Below are 26,440 nucleotides of genomic sequence, written 5' to 3' on the forward strand. Positions count from 1 at the left end.
CCAGAGTCTGTGTGTATGACAACTTCCTCTTGTGCTGTGCTGTCTTCATTTCTCTCCGAGAAAGCAGGAATTTTTATAACTAGCCTGAAAGCCACACCACCATTTATCTCAGAGTTCCTTGTGGGAATGAGGATTCCAAGGCACAGACATCCCAGTGAGATGTGCCTTTGGATCACAGTCCAATGGTGAGTCATGAGTGAGTAACTCATGGAAAAGCAAAACATGGGAGATGGGGAGACATATCATTTTGGTTTTTAGGGATAGGTGATAGGTGGTTAAAGGAGAAAAAAACTTAAGCCCTATAGATGAACTACCTTAAAGGACACTGAGGTCAATTTTAAAATAGTAACTACTTTTTTTGTTGTTGGTTTTTGTGCCACACAGCAGTGGTCAGGGTTTATTCTTCATTCTATGCTCAGGGATCACTCCTAGAGGTCTGTGGAGATATATGGGATTCTAGGGTAGAATTTGGTTTGACTACATGCAAGGTAAGTATCCTATCTGCTGTACTATCACTTTGGTCCATGGTAATACTCTTACTTTGACAGCTTGGCAGAGGTCTCAGACATCTAAGGATGAAGGAGATTAATGAAGTCAATTTGGTGACATAGATTTTTATCTCAACCTCTTGTAAAGTTGTTGTTTTCTCTTTTATTTTCTGAGGGAGAAGTGGGGGCAAGCCTGGGCATTGAGGATCTCTATTCAAAGAAAGAGAAGGAGAATTTTCCTCTTTTGGGCCTTCTCTGTTCATTTTCTATCCACTTCATCTTCTATCCACCTGCTGTGGGAGAAAATAGCATGCAAAGGTTGGTTCTGCCTGGGTCTTGGGCCTCAGAAAAATCATGGGGAATCACATCCAGCTTCAGCAACCAAGCTACAAAGCCTGGTCATAAATACATGACAATTTCCTAGACACATCTGCTTTTATTGGCAATCATGGACAATCTTAAGCACTAGATGTGCTGGTATTTCCACCTGAGAAGGAATTTAACTAAAAAGCCGAGCCCTATAATGAACAAGAGTAAAAACACAAAGAGAAATAAGATGCCCACAGTTGTCATCCCACAAGCCAGTTCAACATCAGAGACCTTCATTCCCCTCAGAGCTGGGGGGTTTGCACACACAGTCTTCTCTAAGTTCACGACGTGTTTCAGGTTTTCTTTGTACCATGTGATGAAATGAATATTGGTGCAGGTGCAGTCCAAGGGGTTAAGACTTAGGTTAATGGTGCTCTGCTGTGACAAGATGGGAAGGACATGCCATGGAATGATGTCCATGTTGTTGGCCGCCAGATTAAGGTAGAGCCCCTTCAGGTGGCCAAGTGCATTGATGCTGCTACTTGTCAGGCTGTTGTGGCTTAAATCAACGTAGCTCAGTTTTTCAAGGTGTTGGAATGCTTGTTCGTCTATAGAGAGGAGTTCACATAAAGATAAAACCAACGTCTTCAAAGTACTCAAAGTCTGAAATAGATTGGCCTTGGGGATGTTGCCATCTGAAAAGTGATTGCCCTCTAAGTTGAGATATTGGAGATTTGTGATGCCTGCAAGAAGGTTCTGATTGCTGGTATCCAGAACGCAGTGAGAGAGATTCAGAACCTGTAAGAATTGGAGGTTTTGAAAAGGACTCTGTGAAGAATCAACACGCAATTGGGTGAATGACAAATCTAAATTTTGGAGATGCTGACATTCTTTAAATGCCTGATGCTGAAGCCCAAGGGGTTGGTTATAGCTCAGGTTTAGGTTCTGCAAGTGGGGCAAAGTTTTGAGTTGTAGATTGCAGCACTCAGAAGCCTCCACTTGGCTGTGGCTTAAATCAAGTTTCTCAAGATGTTCTAGTTTTTCCAAACAGCCAACCCCAAGGTCTAGTTTCTCTAAGTTACCTTTGATGAAGAGGTCTGTAAGGAAAGGGAAACTGGCAGCACTGATTTGGCACAATTGGTGAAAATGATTTGAGTTGAGGACCAATTTCTTGAGCAAGGTCATACCTGCAATCCCAGAGGGGAGCACACTTAAGTGAGTATATGTGAGATCCAATTCCTGGAGTCCCGTGAAGCACTGGAACATAGTAAGTGACACATCAGAGAAATAATGATTCTGCAAGTTGAGGCTATGTACATGCATTCGGCAGAGCCCCTCCAGCATGGCTGGAGTAATGTCTTGATTATCAAGGTCCTGGAATGTCCCCAGCCAGAGAGACTGAATGGTAGAGTTCAGCAGACCATTTAGTATAACAGACACATTAAGTGTGCCTCCAAATTTCAAACTTTGGAAGTTTTTTGAATAAAAAGCCCCCGGTTCAATGCCAGTGATATCATTGCCACTGAAATCAAGACTGAGGTTGCTGGCCTGCCTCAGAGCCCCCATGTCCTCACGAGAAAGGTAGTGTATCGCATTATTCTGTAACTCCAGGACTTTCAAATTCTGTGTTGGGAAGTTGGGGGGAAACTTCATGGAAGAAATGTAGTTGCTTCCAAGATACAGACTTTCCAAGCTTTTCAGATTTTGTATTGGGATGAACTCAAGATTTGATATCCCTGTTTGGATTAAGAAAAGATGCCTAAGAGATCGGGGCCCATTGAGTGATGTTTCAGCCATGAATATCAAGGGATTTCCAGTCAACACAATAGTGTCCAGTTGAAGATGGCTTTGAAAAGTATCTTCATGTATCCAGTTAATTTGACACCTTAAATATATAATAGTATTTAATAGTAACTACTTAGAGAAAAAACAGTCACAGTGATCGATATGAACAAAGCCATATTTGATGCATAATGAAAACAACATGCAATTATTGTTCATTATTTACAAAACATTGTTTTTTAATATTCCCAGATGGTAAATTAACTAATCACTAACCTTAGTTGTGAACACCTGAATTTAACTTTTTCTAGATATCTTATATTTAGTTTGAACTCTCAGACATTTGTGTTCTAAATCTAAGCAAAATCAAACTATTACTTAAGTTTATACAAAGTATGTTAGATATGTAAAGCTTAATGTGACAAATAATATTTCATATGAATCTATGTCATGAAAAAGTAACGTGAGTTCCTATCACTGATCACTTAGGAAGTCTGAAAATAGTCTAAGAATGATTTGCAGAATGGTTATGCATTAAATTATACATATAGTATTTTTATATAGCAACAGACCAGATAAACTCATCCAGATATGGCACCTAAAAATATCAGCTATCTTTCTCTAATCTTTCTCTCCTCCTTTTCTTCTCTTCTTTCTTCTTTTCTTTTGCATTTGCCTTTCCCTTTGTATTTGCATTCCCCTTTGTCTTCTCTCCTCCTCCTCCTCCTCTTCTTCCTCCTCCTTCTTTTCCTTCTTTCTATTCCTCTTATCCTTATTTTACTCCTCTTCTTCCTTCTCTTATCTTTCATTCTCTCACACACAAATCTCTCCCAGAGGCTAATTAGAGAATTTCTTAGAAATATACTATATAGGGGCCAGAGTGATAGTATAGCAGGTAGGGTGTTTACCTTGCATGCAAGGACCCTGGCATTCCAATTGGTCCCCCAATCCTGCCAGGAGCGATTTCTGATCACAGAACAAGGAGTAGCCCCTGAACACCTCCAGTTGTGGTCCAAAAACAACAACAACAAAGAAATATGCTGTATAAAGGAAACTTAAATCTATAAAAGTAAACAAGCCCTCAATCTAGCTTGTCTTTATCTGCTAGTCCCTGAAGACCTTTGTAGAATAAACCATGTTTACCAGTGTCAGGAAACAAACCTGGACCTTTGTCAAAAACCTGAAAACTTCCTGGACACCACTAGATGTGACTCATATCCCTCAAAAAAAAAAATGAGTTCCCCATAAAGGGGTCTTTATAGTGGATGACCTTAGAAGAACCTGCCACTGAAGAACACCTTGAAGTTCTGTATTTGTCTTGGGCTGAGACCCTGGTAGAATGAGCAGCAACGGAAAAAAAAAATCTCTGAAAGTCCCTAACCAGAAGCTTCTTCATGAGGACCTTAGCCTTAATTTGATCTACCTCCATGAATCTCTCAAAAGAAAAGGGAACCACCGGGGCTGGCGAGGTGGCGCTAGAGATAAGGTGTCTGCCTTGCAAGCCCTAGCCAGGGAAGGATCGCGGTTTGATCCCCTGGCATCCCATATGGTCCCCCCAAGCCAGGGGCAATTTCTGAGCGCTTAGCCAGGAGTAACCCCTGAGCATCAAACGGGTGTAACCCGAAAAACCAAGAAAAAAGGGGAACCAGAGAGTTTAAAATGCTTCCAGACTGATAGTGACTACAGGAAACTGGTAGAGAAGTACATAATTAAAGTTTTATGAGAAACATTTCAAATTTACATATACATAAAGTGAAAAGTACCATGAATGGTTATAAATCTTAACACAGATGCAAAAGTTCTGAATATTTTGCCATAAATTCTTATTTCATCTATTTCCACTTTTCTCTTCTGAATTATTTTAAATCTATTCTGGACATCTCATTCATATTCCAATAAGCAACTCCAAAAACAATAGACCTATTTTATAAATCAAAATATCATTGCATGACAATATTAATAATTTATTGGGAATATTTAATTTCAGAAATGCATTTTAGATAAAGATTTACACGAAGTTCCACAAGGTAAGTGAGCTCAAAATAAGAATTTACTAAGACATGAGCTAGAGAGATATAGTACAAGAACTAAAGCTCTCATATGCTGAGAACTTCGGTTTAATTCTTGAGCATGTCCAGTGGTCTCTCCTGACAACAGAGCCAGAAAAAACTCCCTGAATACCAATGAGTATACACCTAAACTGCACTCCCCATACACACACACACCAAAAAGAAACATAAAGAAAAGGTTTCTCAAGGACTAGAGATGTTGTGTAAGGGCTAAGGCACTTGCCTTGCATCCTGCTGAACCTGTTTCAAAACTCTGGTACCATGCACTGCTAAGGATTACTCCTGAGTACCAGCCAAGAATAGCTCTTATGCACCAAGGGATGTGGTCAAGAAACAAAGTAAAATTAAACAAATTTATGAACCATAAGGAAACATTTTGCTAAAGTTAGACAAAAACTTTTATTTAAATTTTGAATCAAATTTTCAATCTTAGCACTGGAGTGTTAGCATAGCTCTAGGGCTTTTGCCTTGCACATAGCTGATCCAGGAGAGACCCGGGTTCAATTTCCGGCATCCCATATGGTCCCCTGAGTCTGCCAGGAACAATTTCTGAGCACAGAAATTGAGCGCTACCAGGTGTGACCTAAAAATAAAAAAAATTTTTTTTTTCAGGGGCCACAGTGATACATAGAGGTAAGGCATTTGCCTTGCATGCAGCTAAAACAGGATGGACCCCGGTTTGAATCCTGGCATCCCATATAGTCCTGGAGCCTGCCAGGAGTGACTTCTGAGCACAGAGACATACAAAACATATGTTTGACTTGTTGGGCAATCCATTTTGTCCTGGCTCTGAAATCAAGAATGATTCCAGGTAGGTTTAGGGCACCATAAGGTATGCCGGGGATTGAGCCTACATTGGCTGCATGTAAGGCAAGTGTCCTTGCACATGGCCTGCTGTATTCTCTTCAATCCCCATGTATTTTCTTTCTTTCTTTCCTTTTCTTTTTTTTTTTTTTTTTTTTTTTGTGTGTGTGTGTGGAATTTTGGGTCACACCAGTGACTCTCAGGCTTTACTTCTGGCTATGTGCTCAGAAATTGCTCCTGGCTTGGGGGACCATATGGGATACCATGGGATCAAACCATGGTCCGTCCTGGGTCAGCTGCGTGCAAGCAAACACCCTACCGCTGAGCCATTGCTCCAGCCCCTGTATTTTCTATTTTTAAAGGGAAAGACAATAATAAAAAATATGATGAAAGAAAATATTTGAAATAATCTAGAATTTATAAAAAGACAAATCAATGAAAATTATTAAACTGAGAAAAGGTAATATCAGAATGCCAACGTGTCATTTATATTGGGTATTAAACTGGGAGTATTCTGGGCTGGGATCAGAACCAGGAAAACAGAATCCCAGCTCCCTTACCCAAAAACTGGAATTAAACTAAAAAAATTTGAAGACGCTGCTTCCTCACCACTCAGTCCAGCAGTGAGATTCCTTCTGTTCACTTCACAGGGAGGTTTATATGAGAAATCATGTGGCTAACAATGTGTTGTTCTGCAGACACACTAGCTGAGCAACTCAAGCATTCATAGCCAAAGTCCACACTCCAGATCCTTTTAGTTTTCTTTCTTTATTTTTTTGCATTTCTTCTGCACCATGGTTATAATTTATAGGGTAACTGTGGTAGCTTGTAGTAAAACATGGTATCTGATTCTTTGGGGGGCTTGTTTGGTTTTGAGCTGTACATGATAATGTTCAGGCCTTACTGACTCTGTGCTCAAGGGTCATGTTGGTGGTGCTAGGGAGACTAGCAGGGATAGAGTCAAGGTCAGCCATGTGCCAGACAAGCATTTTCTTCTATGTATTATTTCTCTGGTTTGTATCTGATTTAATATAAATTTTATTTTGTTTTGTTATCAGTAGTTCTTATAACTTCTTAAATAGCATCATAAACAATCTAGTTTGAGAACATCCTCTGTGCTCTGGTATAATAACACATTTTCCTCTCTATTTATTGGTATTTATTTAAAGTATGTTTCACCTGCATAAAAATATTTTACTTGTAAATGTAAACCTGTAGAATAAACAGATAGTCTCTGTGCAACCAAGGTCAGAAGACAATGTTAAAGCAAGTTGCATGTTTACTTAAGGGGACGGGAAGCACAGACAGGAACACAGATACGTACCTGGTCAAATCCAAAAAGACAAGATTTATAATTCTGCTGAAAGTTGTATTTTGAATTGCTGGTAGAAGATTAAAGCCAAATTCCAAAAATTCTACTGTGTTTGGTAAAGTGTCCGGAATTTCTCTGAGACCTAAATTTTCACAGTTGTATGTTTTGTTGACTTCTTTCTGATGAGAGAAATTTTGCAGGTTAATATCAGATTTAGAAATGTGTTGACTACCAAACAAAAATGCATGTGTTCAATTCTTTGACTCTTTAGGAATCTTTACAAAATATATACTTGCAAAAATTCAAAAGAACTTACACAAAAATGTATTTATTTTAGAATTGTTTTTTATAGAAAAGCAGTGATAATAACCAGATTATCTATTAGTATAGAACTATTGATTAAATATGGTATATATACAAAATTGAATCTTCTGTAGCTGGAAATAGAATGAGTAGGATTCCATACCATATCATATCAGCAGTGGTCCTCAAACATTTTAAACAGGGCCAGTTGACTGTCCCTCAGACCGTTGGAGGGCCAGACTATAGTAAAAAATCAAAACCTATGAAAAAATTCCTATGCACACTGCATATAACTTATTTTGAAGTGAAGAAACAAAATGGGAACAAACACAATTTGTGGCCCATGAGCCATAATTTGAGGACCACTAAAACGTATGTGTTTTTATTTCTCGTATTTTCAAAATAAGCATAGGGAAATACTACAAAATGATTGCCTTGATGATGATGATGATGATAGTATCATGATAACATTAGTATTAATGTTTTAGATATGCATCAGTGTACAATCAGGTGACAATATCCTTTCATCACTATTTCGTTTTTTAATATATTTTTTATTTAAACACCTTTATTACATACATGATTGTGTTGTTTGGGTTTCAGTCATGTAAAGAACACCACCCATCACCAGTGCAACATTCCCATTACCAATGTCCCAAGTCTCCCTGCTCCCCACCCAACCCCTGCCTGTACTCTAAGCAGGCTTTCTATTTCCTTCATACATTCTCATTATTAGGATAGTTCGAAATATAGTTATTTCTCTAACAAAACTCATCCCTGTTTGTGGTGAGCTTCAGGAGGTGAACTAACTTCCAGCCCTTCTTTCTTTTGTGTCTGAAAATTATTATTGCAAGAATGTCTTTCATTTTTCTTAAAACCCATAGATGAGTGAGACCATTCTGCGTTTCTCTCTCTCTCTGTCTCTCTCTGTCTCTCTCTCTCTGTCTCTCTCTCTCTCTCTCTCTCTCTGACTTATTTCACTCAGCATAATAGATTCCATGTACATCCATGTATAGGAAAATTTCATGACTTCATCTCTCCTGACGGCTTTGATATTTCCTTCTGTCTCTCTATTTTTGGTTCCTTTTGTTGAGCACTTTTTAATTCTATGAGTTGCGTCATTAAGCTATTCAGGTATGCCCCTTCTTTCTTGATGTGTGCTTGCAAAGCTATAAATTTTCCTCTCAATACCAGTTTTGCTGTGTCCCATAAGTTCTGATAGTGTCTCTATTGTCATTTGTTTCCAGGAAGGTTTTGATTTCCTCTTTGATATCATCTCAGATCCACTGGTTATTCAGTATTAGGCTGTTTAACTTCCAGGTATTAAAGTTTTTCTTCTGTCCCTTTGTAGTTCACATATAATTTCAGGGCCTTGTGGTCAGTGAAGGTATTTCTATCCTCTTGATATTATGGAGGTATATTTTATGTGCCAGCATGTAGTCTATCATGGAGAATGTCCCATGTACATTAGAGAAGAATGTGTATCCAGGTTTCTGGGGGTGGAGTGTAATATATATATATATATATATATATATATATATATATATATATATATATATATATACTAGGCCTCTTTCTTCCATTTCTCTTTTCAGGTCTAGTACATTCTTGTTGAGTTTCAGTCTGGTTGACCTATCAAGTGTTGACATGCCGTAGTGAGGTCTCCCACAACTATTGTGTTGTTATTGATACTATTTTTCAAATTTGTCAACAATTGTATTAAATATTTTGCTGGTCCATCATTCAGTGCATATATGTTTAGGATAGTGATTTCTTCCTGCTGTACAAATCCCTTGATTAATACAAAATGTCCATCTTTGTCCCTTATAACTTTCCTGAGTATAAAGTTTGCATCATCTGATATTACTATGGACACCCCAGCTTTTTTATGGGTGTTGTTTGCTTGGATAATTTTCCTCCAGCCTTTTATTTTGAGTCTATGCTTGTTCTGACTATTCAGGTGCGTTTCTTGTAGGCAGCAGAAGGTTGGGTTGAGTTTTTTGATCCATTTAGCCACTCTGTGTCTCTTAAATGGTGCATTTAGTCCATTGACATTGAGAGAAAGAATTGTCCTGGGATTTAGTGCCATTTTTCTATCGAAGTTTGGTGTCTCTGTTGGTCAGTCTTGTCTTAAAGTAGGTCTTTCAGTTTTTCTTTTAAGACTGGTTTTGAGTCTGTAAAGTTTCTGAGCTGTTGTTTGTGAAACCATGTATTCTTCCTTCGAACCTGAAAGTGAGTTTTGCTGGGTACAGTATTCTAGGCTAAGCATTTCTTTCATTGAGTTTTGTCACTATGTCCCACCACTGCCTTCTGGCCTTGAGTGTTTCTTGTGACAGGTCTGCCATAAATCTCAAGGATGCTCCCTTGAATGTAATTTCTTTTTTTGATCTTGCTGCATTCAGAATTCTGTCTCTATCTATGGGGTTCATCATTGTGACTAGGATGTGTCTTGGGGTGTTTTTTTTTTTTAGTTGGTATTCTTCGGGCATGCAGGATTTGATCGCATATATTCTTTAGCTCTGGTAGTTTCTCTTTAATGATGTTCTTGACCGTTGATTCTTCCTGGAGATTTTCTTCCTGGGTCTCTGGGACTCCAATGATTTTTAAGTTGTTTCTGTTGAGCTTATCATAGACTTCTATTTTCATCTGTTCCCATTCTTTGAGTAATTTTTCCATTGTTTGATCATTTGCTTTAAGGCTTTTTTCCAGTCTCTTCTACTGTATGGAGTTGTTATTCATCTCATTTTCCAGTGTACTAATTCTATCCTCAGTTGCTGTTAACCCATGGGAAAGCTCATTCATGTTTTTCTGTCTTCTGTGCTGTGCTGCATTCTCGGCCTGATTTCATCCTGTGTGTGGCTCATCTGTGGATGGCTAGCATTCCCTGGAGGTGAGTTTACACGCCCAGAAAGGGAGAAGCCAGAGGTCGTGGCCGAGTACATCATTTAGCCAATGAATACAATGAATACACATGTAGAAAAACCCACAATACAAGTGTGACAATGGGGAAACAATGCAGGCCAGCGCCAGGCATAGAGAATGAAGACGGCAACTCAGATGATCAAAACATGGCCAACCGACTAGTCAGTCTCTCAGACAAGAAGTTTAGAGTCAAAATATGGAAGATGTTCAAAGAACTCAAAGAAAGTATAGAAGAGAACACTAATAAGAACCAAGAGAATATGAAGATAGAAATGAGAAAACTCCAAACTGAAATTTCAGGTCAAATAACAGGTCTAAAAAACTCAGTTGATGAATTGACTTGGTCTCTTCTCTTTTGTCCTGCTTCATATCCCCTACCCCCACTCTGGAAGATTCAGTTCTTTAGGCAGAATCTCAATATTAGTTTCATTGGCTATTCCCTTCCATTGTTTCTTTATGCTTAATAAATGAGTGAGATCAGTAATATTTATTTTACTCCTCCTTATTCACTTTCTAGAATGTAACACACTCCACTTCCATCCATCCAGGTTAAGAAAAATTTGAGATTTATCCTTTTTATGGCTGAGTAGTATATTGTGCATATAAACCACAGTTTCTCTATTTACCTGTATTTGGATTTATCTAGTACTGGCTATTATAGGTAGTGGTGCAGGGAATAGGTTTGCAGATATATTTCCAAATTAATGCTTTTATGTTGGTATAGATGTCAAGAGATAGAAATGCTAGATAATAGGAGCCGGACAGATAGCATAGAGGTAAGGCGTTTGCCTTGTATGCAGAAGGATGGTGATTCAAGTCCTGGCATCCCACATGGTTCCCCGAGCCTCTCAGGAGTGATTTCTGAGCGTAGAGCCAGGAGTAACCCCTAAGCACTGCTGGGTGTGACCCAAAAAACAAAAAACAGAAATGTTGGATAATAAAGGGTTCTATTATTAATTTTTTTGTAAAGTTATCATACTGTTTTACATAGAGGCTGAATCAGAAACAAGTTCCACCAACAGTGAGTGAGTGCTATTTTTTCATAATATCTCCACCAACCTAGTTGTTTCCAGACTTTTTGGAGTAAGGGAATATCACGACTAATATATCATCACAATTTTGGTTTGCATTTTCCTGAAAGCATTGCTAATGAACACTTACACTTTTTCATGTCTCTTTTTTCTCTGTCTTCTTTAGAAGAATGTCTATCTTTTATTACTGTTTATTGGTACATTTGCTATTTGTTGAATTTTGTAAGTTTTAAAGTTTTGTTATAACTATATGTTTTGGGACACACCTAACAGTGTTCAGGTCTTACTTCTGGTTCTGCACTTGGGGATCCCTTAGAAGAGTTTAGAGAAGCATGTGGGATATCAGAAATCTAACCCAGGTAGGTCATGTGCAAGGGAAGCACCCTAACTACTGTATTATCTCTAGTTCCCATTTCTTAGATGATTGGCGTGTGAATATTTTATTTCCGCAATGATTTTTCCACTGTGCAGAACTTTTTAATTTGATGTAGTCCCATATGTTTTTTTGTTTCTTTTTTTTGCCAATAGTATTAAATTATTATAGATACCTCCTAAATAAATATTGTGGAGAGTTTCAACTATTGTTTTCCTGAATGCATTTTATATATTTGGTATGTGATACATTTTGAATTGAGTTTCGTTTTTTGGTTTTTTTGGAGGGGGCACATCCAGTTATTACTACTGGCTCTGACTCAGGCTTCATTCCTCATGGACTTGGGGGACTATATGGGATGCCAGAGATTGAAACCAGGTAAGTTCTCTAGTGCTATCCTATCACCTGGTCCCTGAATTTAGTTTTGCAAATGTAGTGTAAGATAGGGTCAAGAGTCTTTTTTTGGGGGGGGAGGTGGTGAGGCATAACCAGTAGCACTCAGGGGTTACTCCTGGCTCTACACTCAGAAATTGCTCCTGGCAGGCTTGGGAGACCATATGGGATGCCAGGGATCAAACCAATACTCATCCTCGGTCAGACACATTCAAGGCAATGCCCTACCACTTGTGCCACACTTACAGCCCCTGAACTTTATTTTTATTAACATTTCAAGTTATGTACTGTGTTGGCATTATTTATTATGTACTGTTCTGCGTTGGAGAGAAAGTGACAAGGAAGGAGACCACACTTGTTTAAAAAGGCCTAGAGCTTGATAAGTAACCAATAAGTAATAAAACAGCCTCTGTTTATATTCAGATTATGATAAAGCATTTAGAAAAACATTTTATAGACTGTCAGAGAATTCTGAGAATGGGATATTAGGTTATAATAAGAAATTGTAGATTATGTTGGTGATAGAAAAAATTTTCTCATACTGTTTAAATTTTATTGTAAAATTCAGTTAGTGGTAACTGGTAACTATTAAATTGGCAGCAGTTTATCTTCAAAAGACATTGAGTTTACTGTACTGTCATTTCTCAAGGTTGATCAAAGATACCCAGAGTCAAAGACATCTGCCACACATGATATATTCTATAAATCAGACTTAGTTTATCACTAACATTTATAAAACAAGAGCTTCGGAAATAACTAGTTCTGGGGATATAGGAATTATATTAATATAGAAAATATTTAGACTGCCCTGATGATTATAAAAATGAAACAGCAAGCACTTTCAAAAGAGAAATATTCTTATTCTTTCAAAATATGCATTGACATACCTAAGAATAAAATGACCTGTTTAGGGATTACTTTAAAATACTCCAGCAATAAAAGAAAGGAAGGAGTAGATAGATGGAATAAGAAAGTGAATAGTTGCTGAATGTTGCGTGATGCTTAGTTGGACCTTCCTTGAAAATAACTAACATTATAAATGTTTAATCCTAATACATAAAAAAAAACCAGCAATGTGTCACAGATCTTAGGTCACAAGGCCTTGCCATTTTAAAACATGACTCAATTGTGGACCTCTGGACCTGTAGCTGCTGCTGCCTAGCATGTGGGCAAGCCTTTCGGAGGAAGTTCAGAGAATTTCCTCACCCCAAAGACTCAATTATTCACAAATCTGCCAACTTCTGCTTGTTGCAGGCCTAATTTGTTACAAATCATGGGATAAGTAAGTAAAAATAAAAAGGAAGTAGTGTCTGTAAATTGCAGGAGCATCTAGACAGTGCCTTCAGATAAGTGGACGAAGGGCGGAGGGTTTATATTTTTTTGTATATGAATGAGTGGGTCTCTTCTGCAGGGAACTTAAGTTGTCTGCTTTGCATGGGGAGTCCCTAGGGGAACAAGACAAAATTTAGATAAAATGCACTTGAGAACTATCTCTCAGAATCTTCTTCAAACAGCTTTCCAGCTTTGCCTTTTCCTTAAAAACACACATGACGTGGTGTCACAAGAGATGCCATTGTACCTGGTATGAGAAAGACTCCAGACTCCATTCAGACCAGCAGCTCTCATGAAGAGTCACTGGTAGACCCACTTAAGGATAAAGAGAAGACTACAGGTATCTTTCTTCACTCTGAAGCCTGATGTTTTTCAAATACCCCTCTTTGCCTCCTTTTCACTTTATTCATGCCAACTCGCATAGAAATGGCAACCACAGTGCACTCTTATTCACAAGAAAGGTTTCTTCTATAGAGCAACACTGTTTTATGGGGCCCTTCCAAGATGTGCTTCAGAGATTCTGGACCACTCCTGGTGACTCTTCAAAGTAATTTAATGTAAGTCTGAGGATGCACTGCTGCTCAGGCTTTGTAGTACTAGAGAAACCATGTTGGGCGAGGAACTGAACAGGTGTTGGTCATATGCAAGTTCCTTGAACCTTGAGTTATCTGTCTAACTCATAAAGTAATACGCTTAAGATTGTCACTGATGCACACATCAGCTTAATATTTCCTTATAATTCTTTAGTTTATAGATTCAATATGCACCAGACAGTATCACAAGTCCACATAATGCCCTTGAAATCCATACCTCACATTTTAAATTTAGATTTAGCTGACTGGTGAGAGAAAGCAGCTTCCGCTAGATCCCTCTTTGGTGCCTGTGAACACAGACCAGGAGGAAAGACATGTAGACACTGAGGTATGGTTTAGCTTTCAAGAAAGCATTTTTCTTCTTTGGCCTCTATTGCCTTAACCCTTGTCACATATCCATGAAAAATAGGGAATATCCCCAATTCATGATATAGTATTCTGGCCTGTCTTCCAAAGGCTCACTGCTGATAATTTCTTCTTTTTCCTGACTATTTCTACATTATACCCAGACACCTACATTACCCTTTTCTGTGCTTTCATAAGCACTTTACTGGACTAATGTGATTCTCAGAAACTGAAAATCAAGGAAAAGCTTGACTGAGCTGGTGGCCTCAGGGGCCTCCTTGAAGACAGAAAGGCAGGAAAATGAAATAACTGAGTTACTGCAGTCCAGCAAAGACTGAGAACCAGTTTGTAGCCCATGCAAGGAGTTTTGAGAAACATACCAGTAGCCTCTGCCATACATACTCTTAACTAATTTCTAGTTGAATATAAACTGAACTCTCTGCTTCAGTTCCTGGGAGAAATAGGTAAATGACATGAAAGGAACTCAGAGGAGAATTAAGGAACAAGTACATTTCTGATGTTTTCCTGGGTACCCCAACTTCTTTCTTTGTACTTCATAATAACAATCCTGTACAAATTAAATGATTCTTATTGATGGTGACATCAGTCTACCACATACTCTAGAATCATCTAAACTATATTAAGTTGTCTCCAATTTAGAGAAGAAACGAACAGACATTTCCTCAAAAAGAAAAATCCAGGTGGCCAAAAGGCACATGAAAAAAATGCTCCACATCATTAATCATCAGGGAGATGCAAATCAAAATAGCAATGAGATATTATCTTATTCCACAGAGATTGGCGCATATTACAAAGAACAAGGACAACTAGTATTGGTATGGATGCGGGGATAAAAAAACACTCATTCAATGTACACTGATCCAGTCTTTTTAAAAATATATGGATATTCCTCAATAAACTAGAAATTGAACATCCATATGACCCAGAAATACTAATCACAGGAATATACATTCTAAGCCTAAAAACACATGCCAAAAAACCCTAATGAAATCACAGAATCAGGAAACAACCCAAGTGCTAGGAAGATGAGTGGATAAAGAAACTGTGGTACATTTACACAATGGATAACTAACTATGCAGCTATTAGGAAAAAATGAAATCATGAAATTTGTTTATACATGAATGGATACAAAGAGTATTATGCTGGGGCCAGAGCTATATCACAGTGGTAGGGCATTTGCCTTGCATGCCAGCCTAGGATAGACCGCGGTTCGATCCTCCCGGTGTCCCATATGGTCCTGTAAGCCGGGAGTGATTTCTGAGCACGTAGCCAGGAGTAACCCTTGAGCATCACCAGGTATGGCCCCCAAAACCAACCAACCAACCAACCAACCAAACAAACAAAAGATCTTATAACAATAGTATGCAGAAGCAATAGAAATGAGGGCCAGGAGGACCAGTTCTTGTTAGGAAGCTTGTCTCAAATAGTGGGAGAGTACAGTTAGGGCAGAGAAGGGGCCACTGTGACAATAGTTAGACATGATCACACTGGACAAGAACTGGTACTGATAGGAGATAAAGTGATGGGCACGATACTCCTTCAGCAACAATATTGCAAATTTTAGCGTTTAAAAGGAAAACAATGAAGAAAGAAAGAGCATGTGAGTGAGTGAGTGTAAGAGAAGAAAGAGAAAAGAAAATTGCCTTAGATGCAGGCAGGAGGAGGGTGGGAGGGAAACTTGGTAAGTTGGTGGCAGGAAATGTGCACTGGTGAAGGATATTGTACATTACGTTCCTTAAATTAAATCATGAAAACTTTGCAATTGTAAAAAAAAAGAAACCAACTGTATTATGAACAACCTTATAACCAGTGTTTAAATAAGTAATGCATTTTTAAAAATAATGTCCCCAGATTATTGATTCTTTTTGTTTTACTATTGTAGCACTAAAGATGGAACCCAGAACTTTGTACATACAAGGCCAGTACTCTATCACTAAGCTATCTCTCTGCTAATGCACTTTACAAAACACACATACATGCACACACACACACACATGCCACAGTTGATGTTGTTCTTTTCTTAATTGAGAGTAAGTTGTGGATATCATGATACTTTGCTTTTATTATTCTTAAGAAACAAGATTTAACACTGATGCAGTATAGAATCTATAGTCAAATTTCTCCTCTAGTATTATATTTTAGGGTAATTTTTTTGTTTTTTAAAAAAAATTCTTCCAAAAAGCTAAGACAATTTATTTTATATTACTTTTTTTGTTTGATGTCAGAAAAGCTATACTTAGCACTTTTTTTTGACTCTACATCCAAAGATATTTTCTTGTGAAACCCTGAGGATCCTGTGATGCCAGATTTTGGCCAGGAGCAAGGTAAGTGTCCTAACTGCTGTATTATCTACATGTCATATCTCTTTCATCTTTAAATTGATAATTCATGAGGCTGGAGAGATAGCACAGTGGTAGGGCATTTGCCTTGCAAGCGGCCAACTCAGGACAATGATTCGAATCCTGACATTATATATGGCCTCCCGGCCTGCCAGGAGTGATTTCTGAATGCAGAGTCAGGAGGAACCCCTGAGTACTGCTAGGTGTGGCCTAAAACCCAACCCCCCCCAAATTGATAATTCACCTGCCCTTCATTTTCTTTTATGACTGACTTTACAATTAAAGCAATGTTGTTGTTGTTGTTTTAAAAAAAAACAGCATAGGCTTAATTTTATAAAATGTTATTTATTCAGAGTTTGTAAATGTTTCCTTATAATCTGATCCTGGATATATACATATTGATGGAAATATTACTTAGGTGAGGATATATCTTTATTAAATTTTTTGAGAGAGAGTTCTGAAAGCCAAGCATGGAACCCAAGATTGCCAAGTAACTGTACAGTGAAGGAAGGGACAGTAGAGGGAGAAGAAGGCTGACTTAGGACACTTGGTCGTTGCCATTTTAACCCCAGTGATGGGCCTACTGTGAAGTATCATGACACATGGATCCACCCTGGGTAGCTTTTGCAGCCTCTGGTTTCTCTGGATCTGCCTGGCTACTTCCTCAAAACCCAGTTTTCATTCTCCCGACCTCATATCTGCTCAATTTCTAAAGTCACTTTTTTCTTTAGCTAGTATCCTCATAGACTGGATCCCTTGGATGGGAATTTATGCAGTGAGTAGGGCCACAGCCCCACTGCTACCTCTAGTCCCATATTGGGGGAATTTGCTCAGGACCCCTTTCATACTGGGATTTGGGCCAACCACTTTATCTCAAGCTCTGCAACAGAGCTGAGCTTTTACAAGGAGCAGGACTCACAAGGCGACATCTGTGTTTGCAATTCCTTCTCCCTCCAGGTATTCATTTGCATTTTTTCAATCAGGATCTTATTTTGCTAGTTTATGCTGTATCTCTCACTCCCTGCCATTCCGCTGTATTTTCTCTCCTCACACACAGGTTGAAATCACTTTCTAATTTAGAAGCCATTGAGTTTCCACCAAGTGTTGATTCCCACCTTTTCAAAGGTCTCATCAGCAGCTACTACACGCAGCAGTCTTTAACCCCATGCAGGAGTATGGTGTTCAGAACCCTAACCCCTCCATGTTAATCACTTCTCTATGCAAAGAGAGTGCTTAGACTTATCTGAATACCAGAGTGACAATTACTCTCTGGAAAGCGAACAAAAACACTCAGAAGAAGGCATAGCCCTAAAACTTAATTGGTAATCTGACTTTTCTAGTAAAAGGTTCCTCCAATTATCTGCATTTCACAATTTTTTTAAATTTTTTTCTGTTGTCCATAGTTGGACTACCTGTTCAAATTCTTGCTCTCAACCATCCAACTGTGTGTCTCTTCATCCCAACTGTAGGTTGAGGATATTAACTTCTTTGTTGCAGGCTAATTCTAAGGATTAATGAGATAATGATTTCTAACACTCAACAAGAAGAGTTAAATGGATTGCTAAATTGTTATGTCATACCTAAGTATGTCCAAAGTAGAAGAATTCAAAATGGCCCCCAAATTGGAAGTCATACAAATGTCTGTTTAATCAAAATAATAAAAAATAGTGCAATGCACTATCATTCAGCAGTAAATGAATCAATGGTCACTGCATGCAACTTCACCCAAAACCACTCATAGTTTAATGTGGAGTGAATAATAAATTATGATGCTAGAGTGATAGCATAGTAGGTAGGATAGTTTTGTTGCATATGGCTTACCCAGATTTGATTCAAGCATCCTTTACAGTCCCCCACTCCAGCCCTCCAGGAGTGATTTCTGAGTGCAGAGCTAGTAGAAAACCTGAGCAATGCTAGGTGTGATCAAAATAAATAAATAAAATGTGCTCTTTTTTTAAAGTTGATTATACACTTAAACTGTCCCATTTATGTAAAACACAAATCTAGGCAAATAATTTTGATTCTATATAAATAATATAGATTCTAAGGCGCTAGAAGTCAGAATTCTGGCAGTCCTTGCGGACGAGTGTCAGACTATTGTTACTCCTAGGAAAGGAGCTTTGGAGGAACAAAGAATATTTACTTTGGTAGTCTGTAGGTTGATCACATGAAATTGTTTACCTGGTAGAAATTCATTGATCAGCACACTATGAATTGGTAGAATTTTCCATATGAATTTTTTCAATGAACATTTTTCAGATAGAAAAGTTCAATTCAAGAACAGAAGGGTTGGGCAGGTGCAGTGGCAGAGTGGTAAGGCAACTGCCTTCCTGATGCTAGCCTAGGATGGATCACAGTTTGATCCTCCAGTGTCCCATATGGTTCCCCAAGCCAGAAGCGATTTCTGGGCACATACCAGGAGTAACCCCTGAGAGTCACTTGGTGCAGCCCAGAAACCAAATAAAAAAACAAAAACAAAAACAAAAAACCCAAAATGATCTTATTTTTAGAACAGAGCCCGCTAAACCCTATTATAGAAAGATGTCCAGCAAATGGAGTAAAGTGCTTACCCTGGAGGGAACAAAAGAGGAAAGGAAAGCAGGGGGTGGGGTGTGCCAACTGGGTTAACTCCTGCTTGAAAAAGAGTCAAAGGTTCATCTAGAATGTCTCTTCCATGCCTCCCTCTCTTCTGCCTCTGCTTGCAGCCTAAATCTACCGATTCTTTCCCCTGAGTCACAAAAGTCAGTGCTCAATAAACAGTCTTAGAATCTTGTTGCCTGGAAATACACACTAGAAAAGGTCATGGAGGCACATGTGTGTGTTGCCAGCCAATGTACATGGTACCAGCATGCACATATCACCCACATCTTCCTTCTTTCCTACTTTCATACAGGGATGTATATGTGGGGACTCTCTCCACCTTTGGAGAAACCCACATTCTCTCTTGAGAATGTTTCTTTCTCTCCCTCTATCCCTCCTTCTTTAGAATTCCTAAGCAAAAAATTCATTTTACATGAGAGAGAGAGAAGGTATAGAAACCTTGTGGTCCGGTGTTGTTTTAAATTATAAAATATATTGCTAAAGTCTTAGTCTTGGGTGAGGCCTTCCTCAGCACGGCACCTCTAGGCCCTTTGACAGATGGATCTAAAGATGCAGGATAATAGTGGAGAAATAATCACAAGCAGTCAGTTAAAGTTTTATCAGAGACAACTCGGTTTATTTTATGATCCTATCCACCATGTGCAATTCCTTACATGGCTTCTTTGCTCATCTTATTCCAAGCAGCTTCTTCTAAGCTGCTTCTTCTCTGACTCTCTGCCTTTCTCCCTTCCCTTGCCCCAAACTCCATTCTTCTTCTTCTTTTTTTTTTTTAAGGGACAGATTCAGGAAATCCCAGCATTCAAGCAAGGTGTCCACCCACACAAGCTTTTTGCTCCTAAGAAGGAATGCAGCTCAGTGGAAGAAGAATGAAGAATGAGCTCCTGCCTTCCTCAGACTCCTACTTTTATTGACATGATTTAGGCCACACCCTAGGGTGGGAGAGGAATAACCAAGTAGGGAAATAATCCAATATCCCATCACCAGATCACACCCTAGGGTGGCATACAAATATTGATTAGGGTAGCACCAGTAAACCAACAGTCCAGCAGTAACTAAAGCATTTCCAAGGCATCCCAAGGGCTGCAGAGAGGTTGAAGATTTTTTTTTTTCTTGACTGATATATTAAAAAAGAAACTTCTCTGTGCAGTGCAAGAAGAAACCTGAAGTCCTAGGACACACCACCCCCTATGACTTGAATAACACAGAAGACCCTTAAATATGCAGCATGAAAAGAAGCCAGTCTATTTCTCACAGTCAGTATTTTCTGACTGTGGCCCTCTTTTAACCTTGTTTTCTTTCTGCTTGTGGCTCTCTTGTCTTAGTGGTTGAACCTCTAGTTTTATGCCTTGGTTCCCCCATTATGTGATTTTTTAGCCTGTGGGTTTATTGGGCTATCTTAGATGATTTACAGGATACTAGCTTGATCCCTGAATGAGAAATGCTGGTCCAGGCTACTTATCCCATTTCTTTTGCCTCCCTACCACCATTGTAGGTGCAGTCTCTAAAAAAGACTATGGGGCCTGGTGTCCTCAATAGAGAACTAGGTTGATCTGACATTTGCTTGGGTTTACAAAGTTAGCTATTGTGAGGATACTGTGGGCTTCAGAGGAACTTCTTGACTTTTCAGTGAGAATGGGGATTTAGAGTTGAAGGTTAGCTGACGTGTAGAAGTGGTTGCTAGCCTCCTTCCCCAGTTTCTGTGGTAATATTTCTATGGTAATATTATCTTCTCTGGCAGGTATACAACATTTGTATCTGATCACTGAGATCAGGTTCTTACACTTTATTTTGCCACTAAGGTATCTATGGGAAGTTGAGCTTTCAACCTGATGGATGAGGAGGAAACTTTCTGGAGGCTGAGGTAAATGTCCTATTTGTTGTGAGCTGAATTATGTCTCTTCTACATCTCAATTCAAATGTTTCAGCATTAAGTCCAGCACCTTAGCGGTGCCTTTATTCAGACAAGATTTTTAAGGATGTCACTTGTTCAAGTGAAGTTATTGGTATGGTTCTGTCAAGCTTATTTGGGAGCTTTAACAGAGAGAAGCATTTGGAGGAAGACATACATGGAGGAAAGAGGCACCAGAGAGCCAACCCTACTGTTACCTTCTGACTGGAACTATAGTTACCATAATTGTGAGAAAATACTTGTCTGATGACTAAGTCATCCAGCCTGAGGTACTTAAGGTTGCTGCCAGAACAAACTAACATACCTGCTGGGCATTACCTAATCAGAAGCACTGTGGCTCATCTTAGCCTAAGCACAGCCCAGTTCCTTCCTCATTCCAGAATAATGGGGTTCTCTTTTTGCCCACCTCTAGGCAATAGTTCATCTTCACTAGGGTTCTCATGAAAGAAAGCTTTACCATGTGCTTTCTTATTCTTCTGTGGTGCCCAAGTGTGGCCATTTTGCACCTGTGATTTCTTCTGTCTCTTCTTTCATCCTCAAAGCCCAAGAAGCTGCCCACCCATGAGAACCTCCTTCCCATTCCTACCCTTTCCCATTCAAAGAATAATTCCATGGAGTCTCTGGGACTGGTCAATTTTGGATTCAGAGTAAGTGGAAGAAAGGTTAAAGCTAGAGTTAAGACCTTTTAACTTTCTCTCCATGTTACCTCACCCCCAGATCAATCAGTATGTTTCTAATCCAAAATAGTAGGTGCCATTTGGAGCTCTTCTCAGACATTACTCCTGTAAGTTAGTCAAGCAAATGGAGGGTTGTCCAATATTTGAAGAAAAAACCAGACTCATTCATAATTTCTTTCTGTGCTCAAAATCCTGGCATGTTTGTTTCTTGGCACTTCTGCCAAGAAAGCCAGGAAATGGAAGGACTCTTTGAAGCAATGGCCATGGGTGGGTATATTGGTCAATTTCTTCATGGCAGGCAGCAGCTTGGAGGGCAACTCCTTGCCCAGAATCCCTCTTGATATTTTATGTCCAAATTAGAGTAGTTTGTAGGGGCGAGGGGTAGGAGTGTTTCCAGAGCAGGAAAACACCTTTTCCAATAAAAATATCTGAGTTTATTTCTGGCTTCTATCTTGCTATCTTGGGCCTCTCTCTTTTTTCTCTCTCTACCCCTCTCTTTCTCTCTCTCTCTCTCTTCCTTCCTCCCTTGCTCTCTCCTTTCCTCCATTCCACCCCTCTGTCACACACACACACACACACACACGCACACACATTTTTGTGTGTAGTATAGTGAGCATTGAAATAGCCATGTTCAACAGGGACTATGTACTGAGTATTAGAATTTTCTGGTAGTTTAAGGTGGACAAAGACAAAAATGTGTGGACTTACCTCAGTGCACTTCTGGTCCAAAGAACTGATGATTTGATAGCTGGCAGAGAGTAACACTGCAAAGAGGAAGCCAAGGACATTCGAAGGCATGGCAGAATAGATGCAGTCTTCTTTGTTGCAACTTATCTAAGGGCAAGAGCTGGGAATGGAATCAAACCCTGATGACTTCAGCCATGTGGCAGCCAGAGGTGATCTTAGAGCAAGAAATGCTGTGCACTGCTCTGCTTCAGCTGGCTCTGTGCAGCAAAAATAAAAAGGGGAAGTTCTTTTTGCATACCACCCATTCTTGCCAGAAATAGCTGAAGATCTAGCTCCTGCTGGAGCCAGAAATGAGCAGGAGGAAACAATGATATCCCTGGAATGGAAGTATAGTGTCCTTGCATTATTACTGCTGTGTTGGTCACCTCTATACCTGTGTCTTAGGAAGTGAGGGGAAATATTCATCCCTCACCCCTATGGTTCAGGTTTGCTCAGCAGCTCTGTTCCTGTTCCTGTCCAGCCTGATAGGAGATGGGGAGGGAGCAGTTCTCTGGTGAAGAGAGTAGTTAAGAAAGACATCTTGGGGCCCAGAACAAAAGCACAGTGAGTAGGACCTTGAACATAGCAGACCCAGGTTCTGTCCCCAGTGTCCCATATGGTCCTTTGAACCTGCCAGGAGAATTTCTGAGTGCAGAGCCTTAGCACCACTAAGTGCACAACAAAAACAAAAAACCACAGCAGCAACAACAACAACAAAAAAGAAAGAAAAAAAGAAAAGAGCCATCTTGACACGGCTGCTTCTTAAGAGTTTCTAAACTTTTTCTGGTACAAGATGAAGCAATCATTTAAAATAAAGTAAAAGCTCAATGAAACAAATTTATTTCTGTTTTTTTTTTCCTTTTATTTTTAAGTTCTTTCAAGTAGTATTTAAAGGTCCTAGAGGCACCACAGTGATTCTTAGTCAAAGCCAGTGATAACAATGCAAGGACCTGAGAATGCATATTGCTTGTTTCCTGACACCCTGAGGAGTTCTTGGCCTACCTGGAAATGCTGACAAACTCCAAGGATACATCATACATAGGTACTGGGGGGCCCACAAGATGCTGGTGATTGAATCCAGGTCAAATGCATCTATATGCCCTAACCTTTGGACTATCAGCCCCTCAGTGGATGAGTTTAGCTCCTCAGACATCTGGCCTATGAGAGATAATCAGTGTTCCTGTTGTTTCCTAGAACCAACTTCTCAGTCTCAGAGACTTAAGATACTTTTACTTCCACTAACAAACTGTATTACTACCATTAAACATCATTACTATAAGTTGCACCATTATCTGGATCAGAGATAGGGCCAAGTTTACTTTTGTGTTTGTATATTTTCTTATAGTACCTTATAGTAAACTATTTCTATTTTTTACCCATCTCTGCACATATAGAAAGTGATATTTAGCAAAATTAAATGACTTCTCCAAATCCACACAGTTTGAGAGTGCTTGAGAGTTAAGGCTTCACTTACATACTTCCTGCAGAGATGGTGCTTTTACTCTCCATAGTCGAAGAGAATTTTACCTCAGAAAGAAAACTAGTAGAAGATAAAAGAAAATTATTTATTGTCAGAATTTATATCAGATTATAAAAACCAGAGGAGGCTGAAAAAACTCAGAACTTGCACTGTAGCAGTGGGAGCAGTGCGTACAAATATGCAGACATGTTACTGCAAAATGTCATCGTGCTCATCGTGCTTTAACCATATTGCTTTAAAGAAGTCATGCCACATTTATATAATGTAATGGTGGTTCTGGATGAGAAGTTTACCATTTGGGGTGCGGGGTAGGATTGGGCCACATTCAGCATTGCTCAAAGTCTATTAAGATGCTTTGTTACAGGTCCATTACTTATCAATTGAGCGAATGTGGACAAGTCATTTCACTTCTGTCTACTTCCTCTTCTGAGAAACAGAGAGCAGAAATTCTCGTTTATGCTCTGTTTGCTTCCTAGAGTAATTATGAAGATCAAAAGTCCTATATAAACATATAATATAATATTAAGAATTTGAGGCAAAGATTCCTTAAAATAACCAATTCCAATGTCATGTAAATATCACTCCCAGGAAATTGTCTTCTGCCCCAGACATCGAAAAGGCAGATTACTTTCCTTCTTAAAGAAAGGTTTGATAGCTCAGTTAAGGCCACAGATTCTGTCATTTTCTGAGGCCACGTCATTTGCATGTTATTTGCATATGTTTGCATAATGGATTCAAAAGACTCTCTGCAAGTGTATAAGAGTAAAAGAAAATAAATGAATATGAGTGACCTTCTGCCATAGCATCCAAATCAAATATTCAGGGCATAATACCCTGAAATATGAAATAGATTAAAATTTTAAACTATTGCAAACAGATAGGAGGATAGGTTTTAGACTTTGGAGGCTAAAATAGAACTCTTATTTGGTCCTGGGTTGTTAAGAATCACATACTCTTAAAGGTCACTCTATCCAACTGATTTTCATGCTCAATTCCCTTCTCTACACCCTTTACATCACCCCTTTGAGTAGACAGGAGCACACATATTACACCAGCTATCCGTCTTCTCTAAAATGCCTGTAGTGACAGAAAACTTACAAATCCCCAACAACTTGTTTTGGTGAATTAAGACTGGGTAAAATGTTTGATCTTAAGCTGAACCTCCAAAATCTTCCCTGTACCATTCCCGTGCTGACCCCTATTTCTTTGGGCCAACATAAAAGTTAAAACTTTTTCAACTTGCAAGTCCTTTAGGTATTTGAGACTATTTATATATATGCTAACTTAAAAATACTCTAGTGGTGTCACAAATTCATATGCAACCATCCCTGAATATATCTGAGACCTCCCAAGCAAAATTGTGACTTAGATTTTGGTCCTAGTTTTGCCTAGTGTTATTGGGGAAATCTTTCAATATATGACCTCCCTCGGTTGTTAAATGTTGGGGTTGGGCTGGCTTTTCTATAAACACGTCATCTAAAATCCCTTTACTCTTTTCAAAACAATAATTTTCTTTTTTACTCCTATAACAATCATTGGCTTGCGCCAACAAAATGGAATTATACCATTGTATTTTTTTTTGTTGGTGATAATTTATTCTTTTCTACACCATTTGGTATTATCTCTTCCAGGCAAACATAGAAAAAGAAGAAAATTTATGTTGAAGCAGTGGACACTGTCGTAACTGTAATCCTAAATCCTTCACAGTACTGACGATGGGATAAACTTACCATTTTCTACAATAAAAACCTGTTCTTGGAGAAATTTTGGGATGGAGAGAAGGTGAGAAAAGTACTAGAAAATTACTTAATTTGTTTGGTCAGAAGCCATGTCAGTGAAGAAAGAACACATCTGTAGATTTCAAAAATTTATAAAAAGTTTAAGGTTCCTTACATTATACATCTTCATACAAATAAATGCCAAACCATTCTTTGTTGTTATTGCTTGTTTGTTTGTTTGTTTTTGTGTTGAGGTCACACCTGGTGGTGCTTAGGAATTACTCCTGGCTCTGTACTCAGGAATCACTCCTGGCAGGCACAGGGGACCATACAAGACACTGGGGGATTGAACCTGGATTGTCTGCATGTAAGTTAAAGGCCCTACCTATCACTCTGGCCCTACTGTTGTTCTTTAACTCCACCAGCTTTCTCTGCAGCTTTCTCTTTCTTGGGTATATTCCATCTCATGGTTGATTCTATAGGACAGACTTTCATGTCTGAAAGGACTGTGGACTCGACTTCCCTTTCTGATATTTCCATAGTCTAGTTTGAGAAGTGACAGAGCATTGAAGTTACTGAGATGATTCATACCTCATCTGCCTCTTCAAATCCTTTCTTTGTGATAAACCAAAAATGGATTCACTTTGGTGTATTTAGAATCTAAAATATGCTTTGAGCTAACATTTTAGAATCATTTTACAACTAGGTGTATTAGGTTAGCATTGAGCTGCCCTATGCCTCTTCCCCTGACCCACCCACTGTATGTTTAAGTTCTTGTTAAACTTTGGAGATGATCCCTGCTTTTCTGCTTCCTCTACTTCCCACATATGGTTAAAAGTCTACTTGCTTCCCACATTCTATTTGTATATTCTGTTTGCCTTTTATATTCAGTTTCTCTATATTTGTTTAGTT

At 38.9% G+C, this 26,440-nt stretch overlaps 1 protein-coding gene and 1 non-coding gene across 2 annotated transcripts; both read right to left on the reverse strand.

Moving 5' to 3' along the window:
- Positions 1–922: 922 nt before the first annotated feature.
- Positions 923–22,428, reverse strand: CD180 (CD180 molecule). Its single transcript, XM_049768769.1, has 3 exons — positions 22,313–22,428; positions 6,777–6,943; positions 923–2,682 (listed from the first exon to the last, which is right to left on the reverse strand). Exons 1-3 carry the CDS (start codon positions 22,400–22,402, stop codon positions 954–956), a joined length of 1,986 nt encoding a protein of 661 aa, XP_049624726.1. The 5' UTR covers positions 22,403–22,428; the 3' UTR covers positions 923–953.
- Positions 12,502–12,631, reverse strand: LOC126002441 (small nucleolar RNA SNORA72). Its single transcript, XR_007493143.1, has one exon. It is a non-coding gene; the product is annotated as a small nucleolar RNA SNORA72 (small nucleolar RNA).
- Positions 22,429–26,440: the final 4,012 nt, after the last annotated feature.

The sequence above is a fragment of the Suncus etruscus genome, chromosome 2 (assembly GCF_024139225.1).
Source record: "Suncus etruscus isolate mSunEtr1 chromosome 2, mSunEtr1.pri.cur, whole genome shotgun sequence".
In the NCBI taxonomy this organism is placed as follows: Eukaryota; Metazoa; Chordata; class Mammalia; order Eulipotyphla; family Soricidae; genus Suncus; species Suncus etruscus.